The sequence below is a fragment of the Lytechinus pictus genome, chromosome 1 (genome assembly GCF_037042905.1).
Source record: "Lytechinus pictus isolate F3 Inbred chromosome 1, Lp3.0, whole genome shotgun sequence".
NCBI lineage: Eukaryota > Metazoa > Echinodermata > Echinoidea > Temnopleuroida > Toxopneustidae > Lytechinus > Lytechinus pictus.
The window spans coordinates 15,652,234-15,676,714 of NC_087245.1; the positions used below are offsets into that span (position 1 = coordinate 15,652,234).

The window sequence follows — 24,481 nt, forward strand, 5'->3', positions numbered from 1 at the left end:
CTGTGCATAGAAAATCACAGGCACAATGCATGCAACGCTTCTATGACTGAGATTGCGTGACATTCTTATGCCTATTCTCTATAAATCACTTTGTTAGTAGGTTCAAACTAGGCTACTGCATAAAACTTACCAAATGATATGAAGTCAATTTCCTGCTTTTTTTAATCTTTCTCTTGATTTCTCCAAATTATTTTTCTTGATGCTCGGGCAAGAGTTTCATATGCACCCCCCACTATAATTGAAAATAAAAACATGGAGAAGGTTCATATTCGTAATGCTTTGCATCAATTTGCATGTAAAATTGTTTCAGTGCTTAGTTTTTCCCTTGTAGTGTCTTTGATATGAATATAAATTGCATGCAATCTTTAGGCAAGAAATTGGTATTCCTTGAGTGGAATCCAACTCTCATAAACATTAAGAAAGATAATCTGTAGAATTTCAAGAAAGAATAAGTAATGTGGCTTCAAATCATTCAATAAGTTCTATAGCAGTACTGGTATTTGAAGTTAAAGTCATTTAGCAAACGATTAATGTGAATAATTGCCAGCCCATCCCATGATGAAATTAAATGTGTTGTGCCTGTGATTTCCATGTGCACAGTGCATGTAATGTTTCCATGGGTGCCTCTAGTCTACTGCCTCTCAGGAGTCTGGGTAGGGGGGTGGAGTCGGGGAAACGGCTATCAATTTGAAACTTGAAGAAGTACTCTCCCAACAAGCATACACGCTGTCCTGGAAAGGGACAGAGGTCCCTTTAATTAATGGCAGTTTTAAAATTCTAATGAAGAACGCGGTCACATAAATTTAGTCCCCTAAAACTCAGGATTACAAAAAAAAAATTGCTTCCCAACTGGGCGTTGTGCGAGTGCGGGTATGGAAGCAGGAGACCGTCAAAAACACGGATATACGTCGTGTCGTAATTCAATTTACTACACGACGTAAATAATTACGTCGTGTAGCAATTCGAATTACTACACGACGTAAATAATTACGTAGTGTAGTAATTCGACTTACTACACGACGCAATTCCGTATTACTGCCCAACGAATTAATGTCATGACGTTAAATGAATTAGTGTCGCTACATCAAATAATTAAGGTCGTGTAGTTATTCGAATTACTACACGACGTAAATAATTACGTAGTGTAGTAATTCCAATTACTACACTACCTAAAGAATTACGTCGTGTAGTAAATAATTACTACACGACGTAATTCCGAATTACTGTTTAACGATTTAATGTCATGACGTTAAATGAATTAGTGTAGTGACGTTAAATCAACCAATGAGATCGTTCGTTATATGAGCGCAATGCGATGAGCTGAGACTACAGAGTATTGTACCGGAAGCGCGTTTCCGTTTTACACCCTGGCGAAGGCATTTTCCGGAAAAATAGCCACAAAGCGACTAGTGAAGAGTCTACGTGTACGTTTGTTTACATAATCAGCTGGGCGCGCGATCCAAAAGTCAGCACTGAAGATATCCCTAGAACATACGTGCTAATGCAGCTGAGCTTATAGACCAAAAGCTTCAGTCTCTGTATTTTGGTTGTTCCGCTGAACTATATACGTTGGCTTCATGATTTTTTTTTTTACTTTATCGCACATGATCGTTTATATGAATGAAAACGAATAATAGCTAAAATATTGAAAAATAAAACACATAAGTACTTTTTTTCATATTATATCTATCCTTATATCTATCCACTACTATCTATGTTATAAATCAATCTATGGAACTACATGATATATCTATCTGTTAATTTGTCTATCTACTCTGTCTCTCTCATTCTCTATCTATCTGTCTATCAATCTATCCATCTAACATCTATCTCTCAAATTATCTATCTATCCATCTGTCTCTCTTTTATTTCTCTCTATCCATCTATTAATCTACTCATGTGCAATATCAACACTGCTTCGACTTCCTTCGGGAGTCTATTTCCTCAGCTCTACTTTTCCCTTTTTTGTGCTCGATTCGATTCAACTACTACTTTATTTACTTGTTACCATTGTTAAATGTCTTGTATTGCATAATGAGTTTTTTTTCTGAAGGTTGCCTCCTATTCTCTTTCAAATTCCACCTCTTGTTTTCCCTTCTCTTTGTCTTATCCCAATTTCTTTCCCTTCTCTCACCTCTTTCTTCTTAATCTTTCATTCCGCTTTTTTCTTCTTTGGTGACACTTTGTAGTACTTTTAGCCTTTTGTATTTATTTATGATACATTTCTTTTTCATCTGTATGAATTTGTATTGTATTTGATATTTATTTATAATGTTTACTTTATATTTTGTTATGATTCTATTTGTATGTAAACATTCACTTATTTCAGTCTTTGACTGCTTGTGATTGTATTTTGATAGTTTTTATTGCAATAAAATCCAATATATAAATATATATATATATATATATATATCTCTCTCTCAAATTCTCTTTATCTATCCATCTGTCTGTCTTTTTCTCTCTCTCTCTGTTTCTCTCTATCCGTCTATCTATCTCTCGAATTCTCTCTATTCATCTGTCTGTCTGTCTCTCAAATTCTCTCTCTCTCTCCATCCATCTGTCTGTCTTTTTCTCTCTATCCGTCTATATATCTATCTCTCAAATTATATCTATATCTATCTCTATCTATCTATGTAACTGCAGTATCTATCTATCTGTTAATCTTCTCTGTCTCTCTCATTCTTTATCTATCTATCCATCTAACATCTACCTCTCTCTCAAATTCTCTCTCTCCCTCTCTCTCTCTCTCCCCCTCTCCATCTCTGAGTTCTCTCCCCCCATCTATCTATCTATACATCTCTCTGTCTTTCTCTCTCTCTCTCTACTTCTATCTATCTATCTATGTATGTCTCTATCTATTTATCAGTCTTCTATATCTATCTTTCGGCATCTAAGTGTATCAATCCATCAAACTTCAATTTTCTTTCTATTATATGTATCTGTTTATTTTTATTTTGTCTGTCATTCTATTCATTTAGTTAATAATTTATATTTAGAAAAAAAACTTTTTCATAACTTTTCATAAAAAATCGTAGCTGCAAAGGCATGTTCGGATTTCACTCATATGACTGCTCTCTGTACATGAAGTGCCGAGGAACTCTATGCTCTGATCAGTAAACTGTGCAGATTGCATGCGGTGGTGTGGGACTCGCCTGTGTCGCACGCTGCAACGGTATACCCGCTGCAACCAGCGACGTGTGTAGACTCTTCACTAGTCGCTTCGTGGCTAATTTTGCGGAAAATGCCTTCGCCAGGGTGTAAAACGGAAACGCGCATCCTGCGCAGGCCGTCGGGATATCCCAGGGGGCCCCTCGAAAATAAAATAAAAAAGTAAAAATGTCATGCCCTTTTATTCACTGACGTTTTTCCCCTAAATGTCCTCGTACTTGGGCAAGCCAGTGTTGTTATGGTTGCCCGAGACGTGCTCCACCTGTAAAACCTGTTAGCTTTCATAACCCATAATATTTGAATAACGAATATTGGTCCAGCTTCACAGGCGTTTGAATATCGAACCTGTATATTAAACCAACTTCACAGTTTGAATATTGAACATCCAACTAACTTCCTGCCGGTACGTTCCGGTACAATACTCTGTAGTAGTCTCAGCTCTTCGCATTGCGCTCATATAACGAACGATCTCATTGGTTGATTTAACGTCACTACACTAATTCATTTAACGTCATGACATTAAATCGTTGAGCAGTAATTCGGAATTACGTCGTGTAGTAATTATTTACTACACGACGTAATTCTTTAGGTAGTGTAGTAATTGGAATTACTACACTACGTAATTATTTACGTCGTGTAGTAATTCGAATAACTACACGACCTTTATTATTTGATGTAGCGACACTAATTCATTTAACGTCATGACATTAATTCGTTGGGCAGTAATACGGAATTGCGTCGTGAAGTAAGTCGAATTACTACACTACGTAATTATTTACGTCGTGTAGTAATTCAAATTGCTACACGACGTAATTATTTACGTCGTGTAGTAAATTGAATTACGACACGACGTATATCCGTGTTTTTGACGGTCTCCTGCTTCCATATGCGGGCGTGCGTGTGCCTGAAGTATAACTAGATATGGAGGAAGTTATGAACTTGATGTGGATGCTAAAGATTCAAGCTTTCACTTGGGTCATGGTGTGAGAGTGTAATGTTGAGCAGGCTGGGCTGGGGCTGTCGAATCACAATACAAAATTCAAATTTCAATTCCATTCTTTTTTTCAACAATTATTTCCAGACATGACATTTGTAATTGGTTATATGGTATAACGTTATAATGGAGGTGACAAATCTGAAAAAAATATTTCACCAAAATAATTCAAACATTTTAAGATGTTGATAACTTTGTTATTACATGTCGGATGTCCATGTGTATTGTGTTCTGTTTCAGGTGTTTGCCAAATCATATTATTTTCCACCCAAAGTAATGATATTAATGATATTAGAAAATATGTGTGTTATTGTGCTAATCATGTACTGAATGGGGTTGACATGTGGTTTCAGGAAGCATTAACGCTTCCTGAACTATTTATGTCAAGTCAATTATCGTGCACATAACTGTCAACACTTTACAAGAGAGTTTCATCAGGTACAGGTACTATGGCAAGTTCCCCCAAGTCTGCGCAGTCCCCCTTGTCTGCGCACACGCGTATCTGCGCGATTCTAGTAAAAGAAAATACGCAACGAGCACGAACTCTACACATGCAATACATAGACAGGTATTCACAAAAAAAATCCGACTCAAAATGATGGGAAAATAATAATTTTAGGGCATTTCATGTGACGGCCTCAAAATGCAGCCTTTCTCAACAAAATCCCTGAATCGTGTGCAAAGTGAATGAGTGTGCAGACATGGGGTACCATTTTTTTCTTCAATCTGAAAATGACAGCCCGAGATTTTTTCAAGAAAATCCTATATTTTTTTTCATTTTTTAATGAGAAATTTGGTACACTTACTAACAATAATATAAGGAACATTATTAACTGAAATATTTTGTGAAATAAGAAGAAATTCATGTTAAATCTTAACTCAAATTGTTAGGTGCGCAGACTAGGGGCCCACCATTATACCTCCCATTTGAGAGATTGACTATGACTTAAGACACAATTTCTAAGGAATGAAAGTCTCCTGTTTAGGAAACTAAATTGCAGTCAAGTGCACAATTACCAGTTTAAGATGTGAGCTGTTCAGATGTTAAGATGTGATATATCTCTTACCCAAACAAAGTAAGCAAACAAATTAATCTTGATCTTGAGATTTGAAATTATGATTTATTTTTCTCCAATTTGTTGTAATCTCAATCTAGTATTCATGAATGTATAAATAAAATGTGAACTTGATTATGTTTTACTTTACTTTTATGGCATGTGCACATTTATTATTTTCCCCAAAACCCCAAAATATGCAAAAGCCAGATTATTTTATATGATATTGTATTGTAGCATTGTTCAGTTGGCTTCTGTAACATTCTGTGCAAAATACATGTACATTCACAGCTGAAGGTGATTTTCAACTCCTCAATCTGGCAATACATATGATTGATATTGTTGTCAATTTTCTCACTCCTTTCTTCTGTCTGCTTTTTCCTTTTTCTTCCTTCCTCATCAATCTGAATTCTAAACTTTACATGTTTAGGCCCCAGGAGGTGTTGCTACTTCAGAGCTCTACAAGAAGTTGCTTGCTCTTTACCTTTTGCAAAATGATCTGTGAGTATGCCTATTCTTACAGCTTTATGCCCAAATACTTATGGTGTTCAAATTTTCATTGTGTTATGTAAATTCCTCTTTAGTCTTTAGAATCAATGTATTTTTTGTTTTATTTTTGTCAGGAAATATTGCTAGTGATACCTAATTCAGGTAGCATTTGTACTCAAATTAACCTCTAATTCAAATTGGTGAATTTTTTTTTAAAATATGATTTTGCTTGTTGTTTTAACTGTAAGTTCTCCTCATTTTACTTCTATCTCTTTGGCTGGAAGGAACATCCATTATTACACTGAATATAAATATTTTGATTATTAACAATAATTGAATCACCTGCCATATCCACATAGGCTGGGAACATGAAAAGAACTTTGCCTATTGATGTTCTTTTTCAGTTTACCAATGGCATTGGATCATGCTACAGACCAACATTGCATCTGAAGACATGTTATTATTGCTTAATGTACACAACCTAGTTGTTACCAATTCTTCCTGATATCTTTGCTTTGATTCCTTCAGAAACAATGCCAAATTCTTGTGGAAGAGAATTCCAGCCTCAGTTAAAACAGTAAGTCAGTCTTCTGTTTTTTTCTTGTTCTTTCATGCAGTACATTTATATGTCAAAATCCATTATTACCACATGTAATGAAGTAGTCCAAGTAGAGAAATTTTGCTGGAGTCCATTTAACCTTTTTTTTGTGTGTGTGTTTGAGTTAGATCATCTTCGAGAACTCAGTTTGTTCTAGAAAACTGGTTATAAGTAACTAACTGAAATGTGCGTTTTTTTTTATAATCTGTTTTCTTGTTCAAACTTTATTCCTGAAGATGATATACATTAGGGCATTTTCACGGTAACTAACGTTACATGGCACAATTTTACACACTTTTCATTGTGTGTATGATTATCTCTAAAACGACAAATGATTGGAGTTTGCTTTCATTGTGTGTATGATTATCTCTGAAACAACAAATGATGGGAGTTTGCTTAAAAAGCAAACTCCAATCATTTGTCGTTTTAGAGATAATCATACACACAATGAAAAGTGTGTAAAATTGTTCCGTGTAACGTCAGTTACCGTGTAAATGCCCATTAAAGTTAAAAAATGAACAGACGACATCCATGTGATTCTACTTAGAGTTTTATTTCTTTCATTGTATTTATTCCAAACAATGATTGATATAAATTTTAGTTGCTTTCAAATTCAGATTGAAGTTATGGTTGTTACTTCTAGAAGAAATTTGTACTGGTCATGCTGGACAAAATGATAAATCCAGAATATGGGAAATATGCTAATACTTTGACTTTATCTGGCCAGATCAAGCTATATATGTAGTATTGGTCTAGCTTAGCTATATAATAAGGGTCTGTCTCCCTTGATTAGTTTCCTACATGTAGATAATACTGGATATTCCTAAGCAATTTTGATCAAGGTATTGTAGACTGACCTCTATCAAGGTAGTTTGAAGCTGATTGAACTTACTGAGCTAGACCGACCAGGTCAAAACTAGTTTGATCTGCCCTGAATTAGTTAATAAGAGGAGCCTAGCAATATACGACTTACTCTGGGTAATTCATAATATGATTTTTATTATTTATTCCCAACTAGGGTGACCCAGAGCTTGGATTTATATGGGATATTGGTCAGAACATGTGGCAGAGGGATTTCTCATCGTCCAAACTGTACAGTGCTCTCAACAGAGAATGGTCTGATGGCATCAAGGAAATAGTTTCTGCACTTTCAGGTAAGACCTTTTTTCCCCCTTTAGTTTCTGACATGAAGTCTGGGTAGGATGCAATGTAAGCAAACCTGCATTTGAGAAAAAAAAACAAATTTTTGAATAACAAGGAGCATTTATGATTACTGGTACTTCTTCATAAAAGTCTTTCTCGCAACCACTTATGTCGCAGGCCCACCTGTGTTTGGAGATGGTACACATGTCTTGTTTTTCTTAAAGAATTATCATCACTCAAAAGTGACTCTCTGTTGCAAGAAGTCCTGTAGAATTATCTTTTAGCCCTTTTGGTCTATTAAAGAGGGATATGTTTCAAAATCAACATTTTGAGTGATACATAGTCTGAGTAGAAGAAAGAGTGTACAATACAATTTTTTTTTAAAATCACAACAAAAATCAATGAAATGCAAAACCTGATTACATTTGTGTCTGCAATTTATTGTATGATCCCAGATTCTGTCAAACAGAGACTATTCCAACTTGTAGGGAATGCATACACCTCAATAGAAGCCGATCAGTTTGCATCGTATCTAGGAATGTCCAAGGAGCAAGCCATTAATGGTAAGCATGTGTATGTAGTTCAGAAGGCCAGTTGGGGACACTGCCTAAGTTTTCTTGATTGTCCAGCCAAGAAGTTTCACAATTATTCCTGGTTCAGTTCAGTAAAAGTAATTATGGCCAATCTTTCTTGATGTGGTCAGTCTACATCAATACACTGACGTCCTACACAAATTCTGAACAATGATAATTTTACATCGGAAAATATTTTTAGTCTCCCAGATGTATTTGTTGATTGACTTGTTCTTTTTTTTATGATACTGCTTCAAGACATTGATCCCTCTTTTGGGATTCATGTTTAAACCAACAAAAGTGAAAATAATCTTGGATTTTCTGGTTGAAAACACAATTTGCATTTACTTTGTACAAAGAATCACGTTTATGGAGCAACTTTGGGTCTGACATGCACTTACAAATTATTTTGTAACTTCGGAACCAAGAACCTGTGCGCCGCAAATCTGGTCTGAAAAGATGAGCAAGAATTTAAAGTAAACAGTCACCAAGCGCTGCGGTCGAAAAAATTTCATGCGGTGGAGTAGTGACGAAATTCGTCAAGGGTTAAGAGAATGCACGAGTTTGTTTCTTATGACCAATCTGTGTGTGCATGCCCGTTATGCATAGTGATAGTGACCTACAAAGTGGGGATGTATCTTTAATGAGAACTTGCCGAGAGTGTGTACGAAATTGATATCAAATCTATGCAGCAACTTTTCATGTAAAAATATCTATTCTAAAAAATATCTGTAAATCCTCTAGCTACATATGGTACTTGCTTATGATTTCATCTTATTGGAAAAATAAGACACCCCATGGAGATTTAAGCCAAAATTTTCATAGGTCTTGACTTTCGTTCATTGGTTTGCACAGAATTATGCATACTTTATATGCAACATAATAGTTTTTTAATAACAGTGCAACATATGCTCGGTAAGATTTTTTTTATTTTAATTTGGCTGACTTATGAAAGATGATCAATATTGAATTGTAAAAGTCTGTTTTAAATTAATTTATCCAAGGAAAATTCTCAGTGAAACTGTTGTTGAATACCTCTTTATATTTTGATTAATAATTAACTTTCAACAGCTGTCCAAGAAGAAGGTTGGTCATACAACTCTACTGCTCAAATGATTTTACCCATTAAACCAGGTAAGTTGTTAATGGTGAACAGTAATTGGAATTAATGAATAATAGCCTTTTGTATCTATCATTTTGTGATTATCTTGGCACTTTAGGGACATAATTTAACCCCCCCCCCAAAAAAAAAAAAATGACAAGAGGACCCAAAAATATTGACAAAATAATACATTCTTGTTTTTATTATTTAAAATATGTAATATGTAGGGCTGATTTGTTACCAACTGCCCCTTAAATGTCCCAGCATTTTTCAAGACTTTCCCCCTCCATAGATTGCTGCTGGGTGTTATAGGAATTGTAATGTAGAAAAATAAGCCCCAGGCTATTACAAAAAATAACTTCTTTTCAAATCAGGTCTCTGTCATGAGTTCAGTGACAGATTGTAATCTTAAGTCTGGGTCTGGAAAAGAAATTTCACTGAGCGATTTCTTTTATATAAATATTTATGACTGTTAAAAATGGCTTTGTTGATTGATCTTGTAATGATTGCAATAGAAAGTCTTTTCTGTAATAGAAGATGCACAGCTCCTTGCACTAACTCTTAATTCAAACTGTAACAATTTTCCCAAGTTAAAGTCCGATGGAAGTGTTTGTTTTGATTCTCAGGAAATCTGATTGATCCAAACTTTTTTTCCATAATCCCTAGCCCTTGCCCTTGGCATAGTGCTCACTGTGTTAATTCTCCTTTTCCTTTGCTTCTCTTTCCCTGGCTGACATGCAGTTTCCTCAAAAGAAGCCCCAATACCCAGTGAACAACAGATAGCTCAACTAACAGAGTTTGTAGCCTTCTTAGAAAATTGAAAGGACCTAGATGGATACACCAGAGGCAAGAATCGGATGCCTACACATATCATGTGGATGCATGGTAGGCTTGCCCAGTGTTCCACTCATTGGATGTACTGAATTTAAAGACTAATAGACTTCAAAGTCAGCCAATATCTGCTTGGAGATGTGCTTTGATGTTCCTGGAAGACATGCCCTTCATCCAGTAACCAAACCGAGGAGACCCGGAGGCTATTGTGCTAACTACAATGATAACAGAACTCAGCAGCCAATCAATATCAAGGTAGCTGTGTTCAATACTGTAATTAAAATATTACCATAATTTGTATGTCTTTATGGAAACAGGAACCTGGTGATAGTTTTATGAAGCATCTAAAGATTTGCACTTGATCCATTCAGGTGCTAGGATTTCAGTACATTATAAAAGCTGTCAGTGATCTGCTTGCAAGATGCTTTATATGAAATGTCTCCCACCCCCAATAGTTTTTTTTTCTAATATTTTTCAATAAATTGTGCTACCTGCTTAAGCAAATTCAGTCAGTTGATTCAATATTATTTGACAAGTCAAATGTCAAAGCTCTGACAGCGTCATTTTCAGTGAATGTGCGAGTAATCAATGGCCCACAATGGCTCACCTACCAAACCTTTGGCCAAAGTGTTCCGGCACCACCGCATGCAGTATCTAAATGCCATAGTAAATTTAATTCATTTGGTGATTTCTGAACTGGTTGGTATTCGCTCATTCATAAGTTTGCCCTGAATTCTCTAAGAAAAAAGTCAGTAATGTAAGTAAATTGCACATGTAATCATTTTTTGAAGGCTGATAGAAACAGAAAACCTCATTTGCTAGCAGAACTTTTGAGCTGAATCATCTTCATTTTTCAGTGAAAGGATTTTAATGTGTGGTTTAGGTGTTTACTCATAAGCAATGATAGACTATAAGATTTTACTCATCTCTTGCATCAGAAGGATCAAAGAATGGATTTTTGAATAATGATCAAGACTGTTTGGGAATGTACTGTTACCTTAGAACTGATAATCAGTGATCTTTTTCTCACTTCATCAACGTTATCTGATGATTTTAAGCTCAATGTTTATCTGGTGATTTTAAGTTCTTTCTGCGTTGACCCTTTGGTGTTGGAAAGATTTTTGTATCAGCTTAGCACCAATTTAAATAAAAGACTGGTCTTGAAACAAGTCTTACTTGGTGTTGAGCTATCAATAATGTAATTTGGACCATTTTTGTAAACTCATATTAGGTGAGTGAGTTTGGAAGGCAATTAAAATTTTGCATCCAACCAATAAAAGCACCAAGGCTGGACTTGAAATCACCCATTGTATTGGCTAAAGAATCAGAATTGTTATGGACATGTTCCTAATCCTTTGACTGCTAAGAGAATTATTTTCAGACATTATTATGTACTCTGAAGAAATGGAGTTGTAAATATATTTTATGTTATTGAAATTTATTAAAATATGTTAAACATATGTTTAAACTTGTAATTGTAAATGGTTCCATTATTTTGTACGCTGATATTTTTGGTAAGCCGATAACTTTCAGAAACTACATTGTGCATGATAAGGGCCATTTGATCATTGGGAGGTAATTGTGTTTGTAAGGAAGATTAGAGGAATTGATAATGCGTTGCAGTCTGTGGTACATCCTTTGAGAACATCAGTATCATAGATCATGGAAAACTCTTGCTATGATAAAACAAAGAATGTAGCCAAATAGGTGCACTTAAATGAGTTGAATATGTGCTCTTTATTTTTGCACTTTTATCTGAGTGCAAAATTGTGCAGCAAGGCAAGGTAACATGCACTCTAAAATTGTATGTTATATCTCTTGCGCCTAGAAACCTAGTCAGGGGCGGATCCAGGATTTTTTGAAAGGTAGGGCACACATTTTCCCCAAGGAAAAACTTGACAAGCAAAAAAAAAGAAAAAGGTCTTCACTTTCGAAAGGGGGGTCACACTTCTGTTTTAACGGCATATTTACATTACAAATTTTAATTGTGCCTCTCAAAAGGGGGGGGGGGCACGGGTTTCACTAAAAATAGACGGTCATTTTGGTCCCTATAAATCTGACAAGCCCCCCCCCCCCTCTGGGGGGTCATAAAAAAATGAAGGTAACTTTGGTCCCGAGGAATTTGACAAGCGAATAAGGTTTCACTTAAGAAATGAAGGCCATATTTATTACATTTATCAATTTGTTCACACCTACCAAAATTTTGGGGCGCGCTGCCTATATGGAGAATAAAACACGCAGCACCCCCCCCCCTGAAAAATCGTGGAGGTGCTTCAACACCCCCGCTTCACAGGGACGTGAAAAACTCACTCAAAATATCCCTCCCATTATTATAGTTTTTCTATACCGGTGTGTCGGAAGCAAATCTGGATGGGGAAGGGGGGGGGGGGATTTTCCCATGGGGCTCATGTTACAAATTCTTTGGGGAATCTAGGGCTATACACTATATAGCCTATACCGGAACTTTTCCTAGGAGGGGTAGAGGGATATGAATAATGTGGTCAAATAACCTACTGACCTAGATTCCAGGAGGTGATACCTATTGTGTATAACGTACCCCTCCCACCCCCCAAGAAAAATCTTGGGGTGCTGAAGCCAGCATCCCTGCTTCACATGGCCGTGTGTTTTACCGTTGTGAATATGCTTCATTAATTCCCCAGGGGGAGGAGGGGGGCACTTCCATTGACGAGTGGATACCATGCGTGACCATGGGCCGGTTTCGAAAAGCACCCTTAACACGTATTTTCCATGTTCTGAAAATACACCCCTTAACAAGTATTGGCGTGTGAAACCATAGGCGGCGGAAGCGGGGGGACGTGTCCCCCCCCCTAAATTTGAGGTGGGGGGGGGACGATACCCCCCTAAATTTTTCGTTGATGACCTTTTTTTTTTTTGCTTGTCAAAAGTTTTTGTCGGTCCCCCCTAAAATTTTGGTTGATATATAACCTTTTTTTTTTGCATGTCAAATTTGTTTTGGTGGTCCCCCCTAAATTGTTTGGCTTCCGCCGCCAATGTGTGAAACCCTACCCTTAACAAGTATTGGAAACAAAACGGTAGGTGACAAGTATTCCCTGAACTGACCCCCTAAACATGCTAAACAAGTACAGCGATAATTGTTATGTCACGGGCGTCGGTTTTACCTTTACTTTCGGGTTTAGTACCCGTACCCCACCTCCCACACCTCGCTCAAATCGGACCCTAAACACGTAGTGTTGGGGCAAAATGTACATCCTTTATTGTTTAGTTTTTTTACCCTCGTAAATTTGACCGTAAACACGTAATTTTCCTGGCGAAATATATACCATTTTTCCATATTTTAGTGTCTTTGACACCCTTATTAGTTATTACGTTACGTACTACGTAACGTGCCCTATCTTGAAAAACGTGTTTTTTTTTTTTTTGGGGGGGGGGGGGGGTCACGCATGGTATCCACTCGTCAGCTAGTGGAAGTGCCCCCGGGATAAATTCATTCACTATTTACCTCGGTGTAAACTTCGGCTACCTTGATGCATTATATTATATCAATATTGTATGAGAAACAGACGTAAATGAACCTATACACCGTACGTTTCTCCATTAAAAAAAAAGAAGAGAAAATATCATAGTGAGAATTATTTGGAAGGTCAATACATCGGTTGACTGACTCAACATAAAAAAGTGGGTTTCGTACGGCAGTGATAACTTTTGAGGTGTGGGAGTGTGAAGTACCAGCTTAATGATGATATTGGCCAATAAATAATAGATAGGTATATAATAAAAGGAATGAATAGGAAAGAAATATTATAGCGATCAAGTTGATGATCAGTGGCTATTCACTTAGTTTTTTATATATCGCGTATACAGGCAGTTGTAAAACGCAAACTCCTACCAGCAGCAATTTAAGTTGAATTACACCAGCATAAAATAGAACAAAATTATCAAAATAATGTGAAATAAAGTAACGGCATATTTTCATGAGATGATGTTGCCACTATAGCTTAGGTCACCGTTTTGTCTACTCTGTCTATTTCTGATCCAAGAATGTAACCGCAATGTCATTCTTCATAGGACTCATCCACACCCTCATCTTGTCTTGGAAACACAATCTTTAGAATAAGCCTACGTCATAGATTTCCTATCCAATTGTTAAATTAAGTATTTGTTATATTGCCCGTGGCCTTACAATTAAAAAAAAAAGATATTTGCAAATCGCTTCCCAGTTTGCTCTATTACATACATGTTGACCAGTCAACAGTGATGTCATTATAAAGGAAACAGGTTTGCACTTGAAAACAGCCAAAGGTCACAGTAACATTTGATGTACGTTATTATAAGCAATGTACATCGAGGAAGTTACAACATCCATCCCCCCTATAATGATACGACCCCACCCGCGCACCTTGAAACAAGAGCATAAACCACAACCGTGACTATTATTTTACTCTGTGCCAAGCACTGATAAACCCTCTGTCCCGTTGTCATGATTGTGTTCATGCCATGAATCCCATGAAAATCAATTTTTTTTTCACTACAGCTGTCGTCACACGAGATATTAATATTTTGCATATTAATCTAACCAACAAACATGCCAAACGGCATACAAGGAGATCTTTCAGTTGAGTGAATATCCACTATAAGCACACGTTGCAGATAGTCGTTTTGTATATTATTATTCGCGCAATAAGTATTGGTCGGCTTCATGCACTTGGTATATCATGTTAGAAAGTCGTAAAGATATAAATGGTGTCATACATGAAGAACCATCATGTCACCGTTAAGCCTGCACGCATGCTATGTTTACACTACAATATTCACCATCATCAGGTTTGCTACAAACTGTAAGTATATGATCAATCATTTTTCATTAATAGTAGAAAGATAAATGTGCCGTCTCTAATATATTAAAAAAAGTTCCAACCACATATAGAGACCTACCGCGGATACCTGTTAGTATGATTAAACCGGCTTATTACTGTTTTTCCATGGCAAAAGTATATTTAATTCATGGCATAATTTTCTCTCAAAACTCAACTATACGCTCTCCACTTATCCACCCCCTCCCTTTTACTCTTACCGTGTCCAAAGTAATCAGTGGCTTTAATATTTTACAGGAAAAAACCCATTTGTATCGAACTAGGAATGATGATTTAATGTTTATTTATATTTGAATATTAAGTACAAAGGGCTTATATTTGTCCTTGCTTTGACTTAACATTTTTTTAAGTTTTATCTTATTTAAGCTTTGTATATTCAACGATGCTAGTCATGATCACTTAGTCAATAATTTGTCAGAATGATACCCCGCCCCCTAAAAAAATCCACCTAGTTTCAATTGGATTGAGTGATGAGTTCAATGGATTCAAATCAAATTAAATCAAAATTGTATCTTGCTTACACTCTTAAAAATGTTTGGCAACATATACTGTCCACACAGCAATAATTGGTTAAAAATGTATCTAATTCTGGGTAGTTTTAAACCAATTATGTGTGCTTTTGGTAAAAACTACACAGTATTGGTTGAAAACTACCCAAAGTCGGATAATTTTTTTAATCAGTTGTTGTGTGGACAGTATGTTGCCCAACATTTTGAAAGTTTACACATTCTCATCAAAACGCCTTTGTCATGTATGTCACTGAAATGTATAAGAGGAAGTCTATGGCAGCAAATTGGTTTTGATTAACGCAGTAAGATATAAAGGAAAACAATCATAGACTGACGTTCAGTGAGGAAAAACTAGAGATAAATGATGAAGTTTCAAAGTCTATGTTTTGTTACATCTCATGTGAGTAGCCGCTCTATTGATTTATTTATTCATATACATATATACATCATTTTCAACATTACATAATATTCATACTAGTATTATCATTCATATATATATATATATATATACATGATTGGAGCATCATAAGCTCTATGAGCCAGAGAACGATGTTCCAAGAAAAAAATACATACACATGATACAAAATTATACATTTGCTAAGAGAATACATTCAATGATGCGAACATCAAATAAGAGGTAAAAGAAGAACACGAGAGATAGAGTAAGGGTTGAAAAACAGAGTGGGAAAGAGAGAACTGAATAGAAAGAGAAAAACATGAAGAGAGTACTAACAATATATAAAATCAAGACATCATATTTTGATAACGAAGACTCGTTGGTGAGATATTTTGTTTGTATAATAATCATAAATAGCAACAACAAAAAAGAATTACATATGTGTGGTGGTATATTATGTAACCATGCAATGTTTATAACGCCGCTGGCTCTAAAATAAATTTCCTCTCCCATTTTTAAAAATGAATATCATTAATGACCAACATTATAATATTTACAATTGTCACCATAATACACATATAACAATTATAAAATATCCCATTCACGTTCACACAGACATGCTATCCAGACTCATTTCATTGAGGCTGCACAGTTTTGGGAAAAGCCTGATAAATGCAAATATTTGTCAACCATTTGGCGATATTTAACAACGCCCTCGAAAATGACAAATGTTTGATTCTTCAAATGATTCTGTTTTATTATGGAAAATTTCTATCTCGATATACTTTATGTCATTATGGAGCGCAGGTCCTGAGCAGACTCTCAGCAAAGCCAGGCAGCTTGGAGCTATCGAGGATTATTGAGAAAATAATATGAACGAAGTGTTGCAATTTTTTTATCTATAATTTTTTTTTTAATCCCCACCTTTTCCTCTGCAATCTTTATTTCTTTGTTGTTCATTATTTAATTTGGGTTGAGCAGTTTCCTCGGGATCTGATCCAGAACTTGATATTTGAGGAGAGGCAGAAAATCGTTTTTATCTTGCTTTTTTTGTATTTTCCCCTCCCCAAAATAATCGTGAAATCAAAAAAAGTTGGTTCCCTAAATTGTGTTTAGAATTTCCTTTTCAAAACTATGACAAACATACAAAAATGAGGCAATCTTTTTTTAATTTTTGCGTAGGCCCCGGCCTGATTTGGAAAAAATCTACCAAGATTATGTTTTTATTATAAAAGGAGCAATCCGTCTTAATTATTCCTAGTAGAATGAATTTCTCTATTTACATATGATTATGTTGGGAGTATGTGTCAATCTATTATTTCATGATTTAATCAATCTATTATCCGAGGGAGAAGCTTTATTTTCTGCATCATCAATATCATAATAATATAACATTATACAGTATTATAAAAAATATTGTTTTGACCCACTTATCTTAAGTTTGGTAGGTTTGGTCATATGCCATGAATGTGGTGAATGGAACTTTAAACCTCATTTTCCGTGGGAACGTTTCAAAGCAACCACTAAAACAGTTGAATTCTGGAATTATCTTTCAAATACTCCCCTCTTCAATCCCCCCTCCACAAACATCAGTGTGATCTGTCAGTTCGATCGCCTCATACATTAGATGACATTTTCTTGAACATTTACCCATTTCCATCTCCCCCATGAAATGAAATGAATTCTGAGAAAGACCTTGCACTGGCGTTCCATGACAGTTGATTGTACATTCAGCAGTTACTGGTATAGGATTTCGTCCTAATCTCCTTTTGATATTTAGTTCGGACATGTTTATTTCGTTTATTTTAATTTTGATATTTTTGGTTATATCCATACCAAAATATTGAAAACAGAATGTTATGGACAATTTTTTTTGCTATAGGCCTTTATTTCCTGTGATTTTATTCTTAGTTTAAACAGTTCATTTAAAATAGGAACAACAGTCTAAAATGGTACCAACATACCTCTAAATGTATTTAAAGGTCAAGTCCACCCCAGAAAAGTGTTGATTTCAATCAATAGAGAAAAATCAAACGAGCAAAGTGCTGGAAATTTCATCAAAATTGGATGTAAAATAAGAAAGTTATGACAGTTTGAAATTTCGCTTATTTTTCACAAAACAGTTATATGCACAACTCAGCAACATGCAAATGAGAGAGTCGATGATGTCCCCCACTCACTATTTTTTCGGTTCTTTATTGTTTGAATTGCACAATATTTTCTATTTTACAGATTTGGCAGTAAGGATCAACTTGACTGAACCATAAAATGTTCAAACAATGGTACTTCCACATTTAAGGAAGAAACAAAACTTTGTTTTACAGGGCAGTGAGGAGAAATTTAGAATATTTCACATTTCATATAATGAAATACAAAAGATATAGTGGATGACACAATCAGTTCCCTTATTTGCATACCGGCCAGGGTGTGCATATAACTATTTTGTGAAATAAAGCGAAACTTAAAAATGCCATAACTTTCTTATTTTACATCCGATTTTGATGAAATTGCCAGTGTTATGCTTGTTGGATTTTTCTCTTTTTATTCAAATCAACTATGTGTTGGGGTGGACTTTTCCTTTAAATCCTTGGAAGACCCGGCCAAATTTCTGACCTGTTTGTGTTATGTTCTGTATGTTCAGTTCTTATATGTAACAGCTTTTTATTTCTGTGATTTATACGGTTTTTAATGAGGAAGAAAATGAAATGAAATAAAATGTAGTAAGCGATGAATTGTTAATAATTTGCGGAATTGATTGGTAATTTCAAAACTGTTCCTTCATCCATGTACTTTCTGATGTATTTCCTTCTCTAGCATGTCTTGGAGTTGAGGCGCTTATGTGTGATTCCCATCAAGGCCGAACGTCGACGACTACGACGACGACGGCGTATTATAATGAGGAGGAACAACCACTGACGATATGTCATGAAAGAACAATCGAAGAAATATTGAATAAAAATAAGGTATGGTTGGGTTTGGAATGTATTTTTATGATTCTTTTTCTATTTTCTGGATTTTAGTACTAACTTCTCACATCATCATCATCATCATCATCATCATCATCATCACCACCACCACCACCGTCATCATCATCATCACCACCACCACCACCCCACCATCATCATAATCGTCATTATCATCGTTTATCCTGTTAACAAGTACTTCATCAACGCAATCTCCATCATTCACGACCATTAACATAATCACCATCGTCATATATTATTTTATGGATTCCCTATTTCCACGGATCTTCACATCCTCTTTACAAATATAACATGAGTAATTTGTGTATGCTGTCGCTGATCGGGGGGGGGGGGGGTTGCTTGTCACTAGACCTATTTGAATATTTCATACAAGTAATTATTCTTCTTTTATCTTTTAATGATTAGAATATATCCCCTGAGTAGGGATAACCTTTTTTTTGGGGGGGGGGATTTAGAAGGATAAGTTGACCCCATCATGCCCATCCGACTTTAAATCATGGACCCGCGGCTGATGTATGAACATTTTTCATCATTATTTAAGAACTATGTATTTTATGTCACAAATAGGCAAATACTAAAATCTATTTTTCTTCCTACCTAATGATAGAAACAGTTATTCTTTTGGAAAAAAATCACCATTGCCTTTATCTTGACACCTTGAAATATTACATTCCTGGATCCTTTTATCCTCTTTGGCCTATACCTTTAGAAAAAAGTTCTCGTGTTCATTTATGAAACACCAGGCAATCAGTATTACCATTTCTAAAGAAATAAAGTTTATTTATTTTTCATATTTTTTATATTTCAGCTCCATGTTTTCGAAGTGGATGAGACAATACACAAACGTAACGATCTAGCTCTTGCGGAGGGTACTGGCGTAATGACGGCTACCATTAGAACAAGTTACCATTCATCTCCTTTGGAAATCGCATTCGTTGTAGCAACACATGCCGTAAATCTAGACGTATTCGTGGAAGGGGACGGTACCCTTAGCAAAGTATTCCTGGTAAAGTTGTACGAATATGATCAAACTTCAGGGCCCCGTCTTACAAAGAGTTATTACCATTGATCCAATCAATGGTAACTCTATGGAAATCCATCAGTGCCATAATTTTTTCTACAAGAAATTTGCAAAAAATTCCTCTGTAAACAAAGGAGAACACACCAAATTGTCAAGAAATCGATGAAGTTATGAATGTAAATCATATCTAGAAAAGGTTTGGGAACAAATGTATGCATTTTATATGTTGACTTTGCTGGCTTTCCATAGTTGTGATTGATCGGATCAATCGCAATTCTTTATAAGACGGGCCCCAGATTTCCATTTCCCAATATTCTCATGTGAATGTTAGAACAAGGAATTATAGTCAACAAATATCATGTTGGAAGAAAAAACAAAATTCATACGATTGTGGTTAAGAATCTTAACCTAAGATGACAAGAATCCCTGAGAAGTATTGTCATTTTTCGCGAGAATCGTCTTTAGTTTAGTCAAATGACTGTTCTATTCAACTATAATGACTAGATATTCGGACAAAAGAAGCACTCTGCCCGATTTTAAAGTATATTGCTATGATTCTATTAAATTTTGACAAAAACGATACCAGGAGATGGGTGCGGAATTCGCTAAATTTCAAGTTGTATACAACCTTGAAATAACTCCCAAACGGGGAAATAATGTTTAATCTGTAAAACTCCGATGGTTCCTTCTTCTTAAATAGCTACTATCGTCACAATAGAAAACGTCGGGGCCCAACCTCCTATGTTTCGTTCGATTCTTAACTCCATTTTCTCCTTGTTTTTGATGGGGGGTGGGGGGGGGGGGGGGGTTCCTGTACGCCACAACCTTCATTCTATCGTTCTATCGAACGAACCCTTTCATGTCGTTATGTTATGTGTTTGTTTGTCTCTGCAACTTTCCCAAGTTTATGCTATATCTCTTTCTGTTTTTGTTTCCACATCAGATCACACCTTGGAAGATAAGAAGCAGCGTGTCTGTTACAAGTATAACAACAACTCCTCAAATTGTACAACTTGACTGCAGTGACGTATTGACCAAGTCAACAAAATTAGTATTCACTACCACAAGTAATTGCGAAGTGGAACAATATCATCACTACTTTAGCTCTTCCTCTATAACGACTGTTACACAAACAGAACGAGCAGACGAATGGATAATTGATTTGAGATGACATTACTAGCCATTTTTTTTTTATTAAATAAGTTTCAAGTTTATTCAATTGATTTCAAATTCAAACATAAAGAATTACAATTAAATAAAATAAACAATTTTACAAATTATCAAACAAAGTTACATAGATAAATTAACATTTCTAAAAATAAACAGAGTCACAAATTAAACAAAACGTAAAAAAGGAAAAACGTAACAAAACTAAAACATAAAAACATAAGCTATATGCTGTCAGAAACTGTTTGGCTCGACTATCTGTCAATTTACAGGGCATAATTATTCATAACAAAACAATAATCATCAGGTACTATTATGTCGTTCTAATTTTTCAACTGCATATTATATAATTTGTGAAATATTATAACTGCGTTAATTAGAGGCCATGCTATTGATATACTTTGATCGCAAATCATACATTTCATTCATTCCAGTGATGCATATTTCAATTTTATCCGATTCTTAAAATTTTCAACATCATTGTATTTAATGAAATCTGGTATTACGTCTTTTATCTTGTCAATCAAATTGGTACGGGTATTATCGAGATTTCTGCATTTGGTAATAAAGTGATATTCATCTTCAACATCAAGATGACAAAGAGGACAGAGCCTATTTCTACTGGAATCTATCTGTATCTCTCTTGTTCGATCATTAATTTATTATCGCTTATTCTGAGTTTGATGAACGTTGTAATATCCCTTTTTTCATAATTATATTTTAATTTACTGCACTGTAAAAAATATTGGGTAAAACTTTAACCAGCACGAGGGTAATCATGATTGTGTCCAACCAATTTTGGACAGTATTTTACCAATGCTGGAAGCATATTGTCCAGTAAGGTTAAAAATAATGCAGCAATTACTTTAGAATGGGCAAAATTTTCATCACACTGGATAAATAAATATGCCCAATGTTGGTTAGACACATAATTACCCCAATGGAGCATTTTTACCTAATAATTTTTAGAGTGTGTACACTGAGTTTTTTTTATTTCATTCATTACTATTTTATTCAAGACTTCCTTTCCAATATTTTATATATCTCTCTTTGAATTTATCAACTAATGCTTTTTCATTATCGGATCGGTAGATCGGGATAGCTCAAAATATTTTATGAAAATACCCCCGCTGTATTTGCGGAAGGTCGATCGGAAGTACGATTTAAGATTTTTTTGCACATATTACAGAGAATGATAACGGTAAATTATCAATATCTTAAACTTAAGGAAAATTAAACAGTCCAGATTTTCTTCAATTAAAAACTCGTTTACTCACTAGTTAAAGGTGAGATATGAATGATAAAAAAATGGGATCATTATTATCGGGATTAAGGGAGCATATGAAATGATTATAGGCCATTACAGGCCACAATATAAACTAAAAAAAACAACAACAATGAAAATATTACAGTGATGCAAATTAAAATGAAAATATTACAGAAAGAAAAGATTATGAATAATATTTAAGATTATATTGGGAGACGATGTAACATTCAAAATTTCGAACAAAATTAATATGAAATGTTTATTAGATTGTTATGGAATAAATGTGATTTAAAGTGTTCTATAAGTATGGTAAAAGGATGAAATTGTAAACGGTGTGAGAAATTTTGTTGTCTTCACCTGACTCAGTGTTTCATTAACGGCATTGACTTGGTCATTGTCATCAGTAACTCATCGTACGCTTAACTTGAAGTATAGGGTATGTCTATATCCCCCACTTCAACAAAGATTCTAGGATGTGCCCCCAAATTACGCTAGTTTATTCGAAGGACGTTTTGATTGCTTTATGATCAAATTTATAACCACATTTAAAAGTCCTTGGTATCATACAATTCATAAATGGAAGTATTACAACCACACTTTCACGGTGCAGAGGATAAAACCTTTGCAATACGCTTAACGTATGGATTTATCATGGCCAAAATCTTGTAAGATTAGAATGGAGCGCGGGAGTGGAACGACCGCGCGAGATTTGTTTTTATGCATTTTTATAATGCAAAATTTGGCGAATGTAAGCACTTTGACTTCGTTATTTTGATTTTGAATCATACGGTATTTTTTTCATCATAAATGACCACACATAGTGTGTGAGGTGGTGTGTGTGAGGGTGTGTGTGTGTGTGCGAGGGGGGGGGGGCATTTAATATTGTGCCCCCACCCTTTCCAAAACTGTCCCTCCTGGGATATCCGCCCACGTAGTCCAGGATAGGCCCCATAGAAATGGACCAAACCTTGTTTTTTTCATATATACAATATATGTTGATGGTTTCTTGTCAATTCGAGGGTGCTGATTACGAATCTGAATGATGCCACTCTTGAAACCTTGAGCATTTTCTGCAAATTGGCAAAATCCAATATGGCCGCCAAAATATGCAAATTACCCATGAAAATCATAAAATTGCCCGCACGTTGGTTATAAAATGTATGTATTTGTGTTGCAGGAGTGAAATGCTCTCTGAAAAAACGATTTTTGACAAAAATTATTTTCTAGATATTCAAAATAGCCGCCATAGACCCCTGTATTCTATATTATGTACAATATGAATGTGGAAAACTAAATTTTACAAAAGTGAGCACTAGATGCAAGTAATTGTGATTTTTAGTGAAATAATGGATAAAATAAATGATTGCTAATGAAATGTATCATTTGTTATGTCATGTATGTAATAAATGAAGCATTTCAATATTCAAACAGCCACCAAATGCCCTGACAGTATTATGTACAATGTTAATGGGGACAAAAGAAAATCACAAGAGTGAGTACTAAAATGAATATTACTAATATTAAGATAAGCAAGTGGAATACTGGCTAAAAACATATTTTTTTACGAAATATGAATGCAATTAATGTGATAAATGCTGTATTTTGACATTCAAAATGGCCGCCATAGGCCCATTATACATTATGTACAATGCGATTGGAGAAATTAATTTTCACAAGAGTAAGAACTATAAAATGCATGTAATTGTGATCAGCGAGTAAATAATGTCTGAAAACATGTTTTCTAGCGAAACATATCATTTCTTTTGTCATGCATGAGATAAATGCCTTATTGTGAAATTCAAAATGGCACTATAGGCCATGGGGACATGTAATTTTGTAAGAATTGGGATATACTTGACTATGAAATCCATAAAATCCTGTTGTATGATAAAACATTATATGAAAACATGAATTTTATGAAATATAGCATTTCTTCTGCCATGTTAGTGATAAATACTGTATGTTGACATTCAAAAAGGCTGATACAAGCCCTAACTAAATTATGTCATATGCGTATAGGGAATCTACTTTTCACAAGAGTGAGAATCATAAAATGCATGTAACTGTGATGTATGAGTAAAAATATTGTCTTAAATATGATTTCTAAATAAATACATCACATAAATTTTGTCATGGAGGTAATAAATGTTGTACTTTAAAATTCAAAATGTTTGTCATAAGTCCTAAAAGTATTATGTAGATTGTAATTTGAGACATATAATTTTGACAGAATTTGGCTTTGCTTGACTATAAGTATTGCATATAATTATGATGTAAGAGTGAAATATTGTCTAAAACCATGATTCCTAGCGAGGTATGTCGTATCTGGTG

At 35.0% G+C, this 24,481-nt stretch overlaps 2 protein-coding genes across 2 annotated transcripts in view; both read left to right on the forward strand.

Moving 5' to 3' along the window:
- The window catches only part of LOC129263821 (COP9 signalosome complex subunit 8-like), a 13,503-nt gene extending 2,091 nt beyond the window's left edge, over positions 1-11,412 (forward strand). The window contains exons 2-7 of the mRNA XM_064097057.1: positions 5,648-5,718; positions 6,235-6,283; positions 7,323-7,458; positions 7,903-8,010; positions 9,091-9,153; positions 9,863-11,412. Coding sequence (XP_063953127.1) covers positions 5,648-5,718; positions 6,235-6,283; positions 7,323-7,458; positions 7,903-8,010; positions 9,091-9,153; positions 9,863-9,942 — 507 coding nt within the window. The 3' untranslated portion in view covers positions 9,943-11,412. The remainder of the gene's footprint in view (positions 1-5,647; positions 5,719-6,234; positions 6,284-7,322; positions 7,459-7,902; positions 8,011-9,090; positions 9,154-9,862) is intronic.
- Positions 11,413-14,505: 3,093 nt separating this feature from the next.
- Positions 14,506-22,461, forward strand: LOC129262802 (uncharacterized). Its single transcript, XM_054900829.2, has 4 exons — positions 14,506-14,769; positions 18,526-18,674; positions 19,504-19,701; positions 20,660-22,461. The coding sequence occupies exons 1-4, from the start codon at positions 14,697-14,699 to the stop codon at positions 20,885-20,887; spliced, it is 648 nt and encodes a 215-aa protein (XP_054756804.2). The 5' UTR covers positions 14,506-14,696; the 3' UTR covers positions 20,888-22,461.
- Positions 22,462-24,481: the final 2,020 nt, after the last annotated feature.